This window comes from Astatotilapia calliptera, chromosome 18 (genome assembly GCF_964374335.1).
Source record: "Astatotilapia calliptera chromosome 18, fAstCal68.1, whole genome shotgun sequence".
In the NCBI taxonomy this organism is placed as follows: Eukaryota; Metazoa; Chordata; class Actinopteri; order Cichliformes; family Cichlidae; genus Astatotilapia; species Astatotilapia calliptera.
The window spans coordinates 27,519,822-27,530,363 of NC_137439.1; the positions used below are offsets into that span (position 1 = coordinate 27,519,822).

At 42.9% G+C, this 10,542-nt stretch overlaps 1 protein-coding gene across 2 annotated transcripts; it reads right to left on the reverse strand.

Moving 5' to 3' along the window:
• Positions 1–619: 619 nt before the first annotated feature.
• Positions 620–9,762, reverse strand: LOC113010114 (WW domain-containing adapter protein with coiled-coil-like). 2 transcript variants are annotated; one of them, XM_026148990.2, is made up of 13 exons: positions 9,428–9,762; positions 8,975–9,008; positions 8,464–8,653; positions 7,969–8,060; positions 5,744–5,853; positions 5,443–5,540; positions 5,071–5,343; positions 4,159–4,275; positions 3,638–3,786; positions 3,399–3,490; positions 2,778–2,955; positions 2,157–2,284; positions 620–2,071 (listed from the first exon to the last, which is right to left on the reverse strand). In XM_026148990.2, the coding sequence occupies exons 1-13, from the start codon at positions 9,466–9,468 to the stop codon at positions 2,002–2,004; spliced, it is 1,572 nt and encodes a 523-aa protein (XP_026004775.1). In that variant the 5' UTR covers positions 9,469–9,762; the 3' UTR covers positions 620–2,001. The 2 variants fall into 2 exon arrangements, with proteins under 2 accessions (XP_026004775.1, XP_026004774.1); XM_026148989.2 differs by having other exon boundaries at positions 2,778–2,958; positions 9,428–9,760.
• Positions 9,763–10,542: the final 780 nt, after the last annotated feature.

Consider the following 10,542-nt stretch of genomic DNA (forward strand, 5'->3'; position numbering starts at 1 on the left):
CATGGGGAACACAACACAAGCAAAGATCACGATGGAAATGTTTCAATTCTTGAAGCAAAAATCCAGCTTCAGACAAAGGAAGCTCTTAAAGGTTACTAGTTAAGGGTTCTGGGAGAGACCAAGCAGCAAGTTTGGTGGGGCGACACTGTTCTGGGTTTTTAGGTGTCATTTGGGATTTGTAGAGTTTCATGCCTTTAATGTAAATAGAGGGTTTATGAATATTTTTGAGATTTTTTATTTTAAATTATAATATACAAATGTTAACATAGTTTAATTGCCATTTGTTAAGTGTGGAAACACCCCTGGCAGGGGAAAGCAAAGTGTGGCAGGTTATCTAAGGGCTGGGTACTATGGATATATGGCCCCGGTATGGGAACAGAAACGTAATACAGGCCAGGTATTTCAAAATTTCCAAGTCCTCTTCTCTTTTAACATGACGGATTCCAGCAAGAAACGATCACATGGGCAGGATTAGGTTTAAAAGTAACATTGCTCACTGTCACCATCTGGTGGTCAGCAGCTGTACTCAAACAGGCAATCGTCTGTTAACTGCTTACAAAGTGATACTGAAGATATCCTGTTGGCATGCTTGAGATGTCAGTGAAAGCCAAGCAAAGGGTGTGGCATAATATTTTATTCACATATTTAATGGAATACAAAGCCCCCCCAAAAAATCTGACCCCACCCCGAAACCCCAAAGATTGTGCACATCCGATCTTGTGGGAACTATTCCGTGTCACAGAAAAAAAACAAATAACCAGGAAACAAAGGAACTTTTTTTTTTTTAAACTGTTGGAGTGTAAGACTGCAGTTTTAATCTGATGGCCATATAAAAGTATGCCCTCTCATTGCGAATGAACCATTCGCAAAAAGTAACCACACCTGTCTAGAGTCAGTCGATAAAAAGGCTGCAGCAACAAACAAAACCAAAACATGAGTTTCTTACAGAAAAAAAAAAAAATTCCTTCGTCAAGCTTTTCCGTTACAACTACAAGGATGTAATAACTCCAGCACAATAATAATTTAGCTTTAAGGGACTGTAAATTCAGTCACTTTTCTATTCTTTTATGCAACCTCCTGCTAAGCTGCTTGTAAGGAATGAACATGTCCCCAATTTGACTTGGAACAGAAACAAAATATTGACAATTTTACAATTTAAAAAGAAAAGAAGGAAGAAAACTGCCAGCAGGGCTACCAATGGAAAACAACCTCAGATGTACTTGTGGCCAACCTAGGTCCAATAACATAAGCTTCATCAAAACAGCTTTCAAAGTGCTTTTTACACAACTAGCCATGTCTTCCAAGTGACTCTGCATCAATGGAACAATCCCATCATTTGGGACAAAAAACATCTGTCATTTCGGTCTGGCCAAAGATCTCAGTGAATCTCGTGACATGTAAAACAAACCAGCTTTAAGACAAAATGGGTTGGCAAACCCACTGATTGGTGAAGAAAAAAGAAAAAGAAAAATAACAGTAACATCACTGCCACTGAAGCCACACATCGCAGTGCATGACAAAGTTCATTTCAGAAGTTTGGGAAGGGGACCCGATCGCTCTCCCCCCCACCCACAGAAGTGTCACACCAATCACAAGAGGGTTTGTCTTAGTTCATTTTGACTCTCTTCCTGACCACTACACATCAAAACACACCAGAAAACAAGTTAACCCAATACAACACACACAATCCAAGATTCGTGGTCCAAAAGGTGCTGTCCAAAAAAGGTCCCGTTGTCCACTTTTTTTTTAGCTGTTCCGACATGCGAACAGTCGGTTTGAGCAATTTATGTAGTGGACAATGGAGAAAAGAAAAAAATATATATATATATATTAAAAAGAAAAGACATGTTCAGGATGACGGAGCTTCACTGTCAGTTACTGACTTCTAACAGTCGCTCTTGCAGGAGGAATAAACTGTAGCAGCTCGCTGTCCGTGTCTATTCCTCCCTCTCTAATTGTCTCAATCGGACCATCCAAGCCTGTTCCTCTCGGGTCAGGTCCTCACACCATGTAGGAGTTCTGGTTCTTCAGCTTGTCCAGCTCTTTGCTCTGTTGCCTCAGGAACAAGATTCTGCAGTTGCGAAAAAAAGAAAATGTAAATCAAAATGCATGTGTGTTAACAGCTGAGTCTATGCAAATGTAGCCATTTGCCTCACCTCTGCTCCCTCAGTGTGGCCTGGATTTCACACACTCTGACCAGAGACCGAAGATTTTTCATCTCTGTGCAGATTTCAGACATGTACAAGCTGCCCATGTTGTGGATGTCTTCACGCAACCGAGCCGCCTGGTGGAAAGGGAGAAGTGCATTTTGTCAACAAAAAACAAAAACATGAAAAACGCCAGCTTTCGTGTAACAAAGAGTTATCATAGATGCGATGGAGAACAGCATCTTTGAACACACACACACACTGTGTGTGTGTGTGTGTGTGTGTGTGTGTGTGTGTAAGAGAGAGAGAGTTAGTTCAGCATAAAATAAAACTCCAACACGGGGAGCAGAAAAGATGACAGAGTAGCACAACCAGAAGTGACAGTGAAAACATTTCACAGCACAAGCTCTTTACTCCATCATCATTTTTTCTGCAGTCTCAGTTTGTCCATACAAACATCAACACAATGAGCAGTAATAAAACTGAGGATATATCCATATATTGTACAGGCCCACTCACGACAAAGTCTGCTGAAAGTCACTCAAGAGCCAATTTCACTATCGAAAAATGGAATTCCAAGCTCTACATTTTTCCTTATAAAATGTGAACCTGTCTTCTGGAGGACTATACCTGTTTCTCTGTGTTCTCTGAAGGCCACCCTTGGATATGTCTGATGAGGTTTTCATCGAAATGAGCTGACAGGCTGGGAGTGAAGGAGCCAGGGGTGTCTGAGTGGCTCGCACTGCTGGACGGAGCGTGAGGCAACAAGGCACCAGATGCGTTTGATCCTGTGCACAACATGTCCTGGCTGCTGGAGGAAGACACGCAGGTGGAGACCGTGTTAATAAAATCCTGCTGCAGTTGTTCTGATGTTCTAGCTGATTACTGTTACACAGATCAGTCTATAATCTCACCGTCTAGCCTATGAATGGGGAAATATGGATGAATTATAAGCCTCACCAACATTTCCGGTTGTTCGGGGAACTGCATCATTGGGAGCTGAGTGTCCCCAAAATGACTACTCTCAAATAACACACAGACCTTGCTGCAAACCCTTTCTCAAAAGTAAACCGCTCCCATAAACACTATCTGGAAGACATGTTGCTGTATTTTGTAAAGCATGTTTTTGAAATTCAGGCCAGTTGTCCTTGTAGCTCTTGAATCCCCCCCCCCGCTACTACTCATCGGCTTTGCCTCCACCAATCTATGCTGTGATGAAGTGATTTTAAATAATTCCTTCCTGAAAGTTACCTTCTCTGCTGCAGAGTCCTGGGGTCTTCTGGCCGCTTTTCTGCTGTCTGGGACAAGGAAGCTGAGCCTGGCTTCCCAGAAGACATGCTGCCCTGAAGAGGGAAAAACAGATGACGATGAGGAGAAACATGAATAAAAACAAGACACGGATACGAAAACCCACACAGAGAAGATGGTCCAGAGGAGTGCAGTCATAAACACAGCGTCTCTGCTCTGTTACTTTAGCTTCAAAGGCTCACCCTGGTTTGCGAGGATGAGACGCTGCCAGGATGCACACCCAAATGAGACTTCTGGTTGCTCTGTGGTGTGCCGTTCCGTGGTGAGACGTACGGCCGCGGCGATGATGTGTCGGACGTCAGGGAGACCGGCGACTGACTCGAGTGCTGGGCTGAAAACAGGAAAACATAAGATCGCCGTGGAAGAATAGGGGATTTGTCAGGTTGCACGTATCATTGTACAGAGTGTGAAGGAGGAAAATGAGCACTGATATTAGACCAGGTTTTTTTAGGACTAACAGCAAACAGTTAAAAAGGTAAAAAGGCTTGAAGAGGGAATACAACAGCATATAAAACATCCTTTATCCCAGAACATGGGACCATGTCTTGTGCTTCTTTTCCCCCCACATAGCTGTAGTCAATCTAAAAAAAAACCCTAAAGTTATACACACAGTAAAACAAGGACACAGAGAGCAGAAACCTTCCAAAGAAGATGAAAATCAGTATGTGACAGCAGATGGTGAAAAACAGCAAAGAGGCCGTACCTTGGTTGGAGTGCTGAGCAGCTGAGAGCAGAGCAGTGACGTTGAAAGCAGGTCCAGCAGTGAGGAGCTTATGAAGCACAGACTGCAAGGAAGCTTGGGTGACAGCAGCTGCCAATACTGGAGGGAGGAAAGAGGGACGTGTGTACACACACACACACACACACACACACACACACACACACAGGTGAGTGAGCAAGAACACACAACAGGTGAGTGTATAAACATTAGAAGTCAGAAAACTCAGTTGAAATAAGAATCGAGTTAGTGCAACAGGGGAAACACTTGTAAAAAACAAAAAAGACAATCAAACACAGATTCTAATTTTTTTTTTTCTATCACCAAAAGGGTCGATAACACTGTGGCCTCTTTGCTGTCTGACGCAAAATCTTAGAGGGTAAAAATCCAGCTCTTACCTGTCCGACAAGCTTCTTTATAACCACAGTGCACCAACTAAGTTCATATCAACAGACAGAAGGAAGCTAACATGAACGAAGCCTAAATGTAGCCGAACTGCTAGCTTGTTTTGCCACGCATCTTCAAATTCTGCTGGTTCTCATAAACTTAGCCCGCGCACTCATCCTGACTCTTTTTGGAAGTCATGCCTCAAGGCAGGAGCACGGCATGTTCCTTTTTATGCCGGAACACATGTGCTTCTTGGGGGTGGGGGTTACAAAAAGCAAAAACAAACAAGATGTTGTTGTTTTGAAAGATGACATATTTTGTTGTGTACGCAGGAATACCTGTGTGTAAAAACAAGCTTTCCAAACAGGACGCCCCCCCCTTTTTTTTCTAAGCTAAACAACTATGAAGTTGCAAACAACCCATAATATAACTCTGAGAACCAATTGTGCGCCTCTGTGCTGAATAAGACACTAGACTGGTAAGCAGTGTAAACCGCACCCTCATCCTCACCCTCGTTCAGCTTGGCCACGTCCATGCTGCCGTTGTTCATCTGCAAAGTTGCTTGCAGCGCCGGGAGGAGCTGATGCAGGAGTGCCGGGTCCTGGAGCAGCGCCGGCGAGGGCAACTGGGCAGACGGAGGCGCCTGAACACTAGAGGACGAAGAAGAGGACGACATGCTGGAAGGGGTGGAGCCTATAGCGGCGGCAGCAGGGGTCAGGCTCTGAGAGGAAGAGGAGGAATGGCCGCAATTGGCTGCTGTGGACTGATCCACTGATGCGATTTCTGTGGAGACGAGCAGAGTGATGAACACAGAATGAATTCACGCTATATTCTGAAGCATAACTATATACACATGAACAAGATTTTATTGGTAAGTCGTACTTGTTGTGGCTTTGTCCTGCAAGGCCTCTTGTCTGTAGTCCATGTCCCTGGGAAAACTGTTTGCTGCCATCTTGACTGAGTCTTTCTGCCGTTGTTCCCTGAAGCAAAGCAAACAGGTTTTGTAAAGCAACAGCGATGATGTTAAGGACGTGGGCTGCGGTTTGAGCCTGTGCCTTAAGCTAATGATATTCTGATAGCATTGTGGTGCTAAAGCCGTCATGTGTGACTCTGCATGAGAACAACAACCTCAGTCACTGTCTCAGGTTAAAAAGCCAACAGACTTGAATAAAGTGAGCCTTGCCTCTCCAGCAGGTCCTTGGGCTTTTCCCACTGGGAGACCTCAGTTCTACAGTTGTAGTAGTACTTCTTCCCAGAGGAGCTAATGTGCTCTGTCCAGTCATCTGCTGGGTCCTAGTCACAAGGAAAATTGAGAGTCAAATAGTTAAAAAACAACAACACTTCACCCCAAGTTCGTTTTGCTCAGTTTATACAAAAACTTTCCCAATAACATTGCCAAAGTAATGCAATTATTGTATGCATGATCATTTTTCATAAATTTTTTTTTATTATTATTGTTGTGACCCTTCACTTCAAAGTCAAAATATCTGATGTTTAGTCAATCTAACAAAGAAGTCACGCCAAGTTAGCTACATGGTCCTCCCGCCACGATGATCCGAAGAGCAGGTAAATTTAACCTTAGTTGGGAAAAGAAAATCCTGACAGTTCGTTTTTGGCCAGTTTCAACTTATTGTGTACTTTTTGATTGCATCTAATCCCCCCCACTTTATTCTCTTGGTAAAGCATACAACCTGCTGATCAAGCACTGGCAGACATACACTTCGCTGTTAGATCTAGGTACATCCCAACTACAAACCTTTCTGAAGCCCTACACACTGCCCTTTATACCTGTGCAACCTGCACAGGTATAAATATTGGCACTGGCACGTAGGCTTTTTGTCGATCCATTGCAGAAGCATGCATTCATTTTAAGTACCGACTGTTCATACAGGTTTAGGATGTTCCCTTGTTTTCATGAGCCATAATCTTCAAAGGCTATTTCACTGATACTAAAAAAAACCTAGAACTGTAAAACTGAAAGCACAGTATCTGTTTCTGACTGTGTTTTTTTAATCCATCCATGCTATGTGATTTATGCAAATCTCCCCCAGATAAATTCTTCCGCTCTGTATAAAAGTACTTCCTTATTTTCCATACGCTCCCTCCTCAAACCAGTCCAGTCTGTCTGGTGAACAGGAAAAGGTTGCAAAGCATTCTGGTAGTTGCTGGTCTGTAGTTCTCTTTTCAGTGTTATTACACAACCCACTTCCCAGCAGTGACATTCCTCTTGAAGCCGTGAGCCATCACACCTTCTTTTGCTCCACTAAGCACTTTTCCAGTCTCAAAGTGCTCAAGTCAAAGTTTCTTCAAGCAACAGTGTCGGTTTTCCAGCACTCACATTTTTTTTCCTGAGGAGCACGCATTCAAGTTTCAAACAACTTGAGAGGATATGAAAGTGCTCTTTAAACTGATGTAACGCAAGGCAATCGATCACTTTGTGTAAATGGGTTACGAAGCTTCAAAAGCAAAGATCAACAAGTGGAAGAATTCATTTAAATTGTTTATTCCAGTGCTTGGAGGTAGCAGTCCTACTTCATTGTACATACTGGCAAGAGCTTACCTGAGTCAGCACATTTGGTAAACATAAATCCATTTTGCTTTGGGAGGTAAACATCTTTCATTTCCGAGCCTCGATAATGGACCGGGGCTTTTGAGTGTGGATGCGAGCTGGTATGTTTAATATTAATGATGATGCATATACTGACGACTCTGTTAGGATCTAACATTTCTCATCCACATCTGTACTAACTTTAAAACTGTGCTTTTGTAGGTGAGGCTTGAGCCCTTAACACATATGATCTCATGCCTTCTCTGTGGAAAGAGTAATTAGATACCACATACTACTAGTAAAACCAACAGTATCTTAGTAACAATTCATTTAAAAAAAATTATATAATTAGATTTTTAGTACTGCAGTTCCCACAGTTATTGATATAACAGAATTAAGATAGACTCTAACGTAATTTGAATATTACACACTTAAAGTGAGCCATGTGTGCTCTGACAAGAGTCTGTAGGAAAGCTTACAAATGCACGGAGCAGTGGGTGCTTGCAGGAGCGGTTCAAATTAGTGTCAAACCAGACAATGTTGAATATTGTGTATTTGGTCCCACTGTGCAGTCCAACCAGTGAGAAATAACAATGTGTCTCTCATTCACACTGACAAATGGCAAATCGTTTAAACAAGGAAGTCCACATTCTAATCAGACCATCTACTACACAAGGAGCCTCTTACATAATTATGAAGTTACAGTCAAGCATTGTTGAGTTAGGTTTGATAAATGTCTGCATGAGAGAGGAAGATGGCTATCCATCACGCCCTGCATAAAATGTTCCATAGTGGCGTGGCTGCACTCTAAAGGAATCGCTGAAGGTTTTATAATCAGATAACACTGGGTAGATCCTTACCCTGTCTGCGGACTTGCTCTGAGCCGCATGCAAGTCGGTGCCATGGTGAGAACTGTTGTTGTGGGAGTTCTCCTGAGGAGAGCCACTGGTCCCTGCAACAAAGCCACTTGTCAAAGGAGAGAAAGCAAACGAGGCTCTGCTAAGAACTAAATCCTCAGGGAGAGTCACAACTGCACAACAGGGAAAAGAAATCAGCTTGCCTTTTGTTATTTTAGGCTTATACTTGCAGTTTACATTTACGTCTTAATCTGATGGCAGTATTATGGGAAGCTTTTTTCCCCACAACATGACAACTGGCAGGGGTGACCAGAGTCTTCATGACAATAACACATGACAGAAGAAGTTCACATATTATGTCAGGGACCAGCATAGAAACAAAGACAGGGTTGACCTTTATGCCTATCTGAGCCCATCTGTGGTTACCGTTTCCCCTTCATAACAACCGCCTGAGATTAATCTTGCAATGGCATGCATGTGCAATGCCACCAGACTCACCGTTTTTCCCTCTGACGCTGTGAGAGGGTTTCGCCTTGCCATGTCCCGTGCCTTCCCCATGTCTGCTGACAGGACTTTCGTCTGAGCGTCGCTGCATCTTGTAAGGGGGCACAGGATCTGACGACCCATCGCGCACCTTGTCGTAGCGGTGAAGGCTTGTGGCCTGGCTCTTTGGCTGAGATTTATGGGTCTAAAAAGGACAGTGCACAGCAGAATTGTTGAGATATGCTCAATCTCACACAGTGGTGTTCTTACCTCTCAATCAGGAGACCCTTTAAGTTGAATTAGAGCATTTTTATTTTTATTGTCATTCTATTGACATTTCTAGTAAATTCTTGTTTTGATAGAGTAACTGAAACACAAGGGCTGAAGTAAGACAGTCCACATATGAATTACCATTGTGATCAAACTGAAATGTATCCAGACAGTTGCTGATCACCTGCACACTGTGCTGACCTACGTTTATGGATCGTCATGACAGGTGACAGCTAACAACCTGAACATGACATACCTGATACGATTGGGGATCCCTTCTGTCGTTGCACCTGTGGAGACACACAGAACAAAGGTTAGAGCAAGATCTCAATGACGTTTTTTTATTTTCTATTTGTCACTTTGAAAACTGACTTTCTGGAGCATATACAGTTAGCTAAGTAGCTAGCGTTAGCCAAGTTAGCCTGACTTGCCATCTTATCATGATGTGTTAGCTCATACTGTAGTTCACATTGAATCGGTAATGTTTAAAGTATATCTTACAAATACCTAGAATAGGCAGGATTTACGATGTGAATACTATTAGGTGTAACGGTAGTCGACCAGCTAAGGTACATATCCGGAATCAACGGCTAACTAATTGCAGGCTAACCATGCTAGCTAACGGCTACAAGTAAACCTTAAACGCACAAATTAAATCAACGGCGTAAGAAAAACATGTTTCAAACGCTACGGTCTGAGTCTGATTTACCCATCGCTGACTCTTGTTGGTTTCCTTGCATACATCACCATCAAGACCGTGGTGATGTGTGTATGTGTGTGAGGGGGAACCGTGGCCTCCTGACTGCCTGGCTGCTCTCACAGCTCTTTTCTTCAGCTTCCTGATGTCTGTCCTGCCAAACAGAGAGCTAAAAGTCACGCACCGAATACCAGCACTGCATAGCGGCTGGTCTTTACTGAAAAAGAAAAACAAAAAAGAAACACCCTCAGTGCACCATCTGCCATGCAGTTACGGTATACGCTAAACTCGGCCGATGTAGTTCAGCGGAAGGCAGCAGATGGAGGAGGAAACGGTGAAGGCAGTAATGTTGGGCTAGGACGATGAAGTTCCTGTTTATCTTTTCAAATTAAAATACAATTTTAGTTATGCGTTTAGAAGATTATTCTTCTTCTTATTATTATTATTATTATTATTATTATTAACGAAAAGCAAGACATGTATTATGTGAAACAGAATATCGCAAAAGAACTTCCACTCTTCCGTTTTAAAATTATAAAATATATGCTTAAGTCAAAACCACAAGTAACTGGGTTATCATTTTTAAATAAGTAATTATACTTTTTATGCGATGCTGGCAAAATGGCACAGAATAACAAAAATAACCGCACGTGGTTCTCTAACAAAAAGTGTTTGATTTTCACACCTCACCGTGGCATTTCCGCGTTGATGGGCTATTATTTTGAAGGAAGTCTCATCATATCCCGTATGAGCTCAGCTGTGTCTGGATAACGTGACGCAGTCTGTCAGTGCTGCTGTTGGCTGCTCAAAGTTCACTTCACGTCTCGGTAGTTTTAAGTTGTCAAGTGGGACTCTGCTTCAGCCTGCACGCTTTGTCGCTTTTGTGGTGTTGTCATATAGCTCCCGCACGAACACTTTGCCCAGCGTGAACAGGCCACAGCAGGCTAATATGTCCATTTTCTTACCACCCCTGGGTTTTGGCCTAATTGATACGTGGTTTATATAGAATAGGGTAGTTGACTATAAATGCAATGAGTCCAGGGCATTTATAGTGAACTACTCAGATGTCTGGAGTCTACTGAGACAAGCACTGTACAGGGTTCCTGATGGACAGTCTGAACTTTGTG

Coding starts and splice junctions, on each gene's coding strand:
- LOC113010114 (XM_026148989.2), bottom strand. CDS start 9,468: ATGGTGATGTATGCAAGGAAACCAACAAGAGTCAGCGATGG. Junction 5,854..7,968: donor AGAGCAAGTCCGCAGACAGG/GTAAGGATCTAC, acceptor CCTTGTGACTAG/GACCCAGCAGATGACTGGAC. Junction 4,276..5,070: donor CGTGGCCAAGCTGAACGAGG/GTGAGGATGAGG, acceptor TCCTCCCTCCAG/TATTGGCAGCTGCTGTCACC.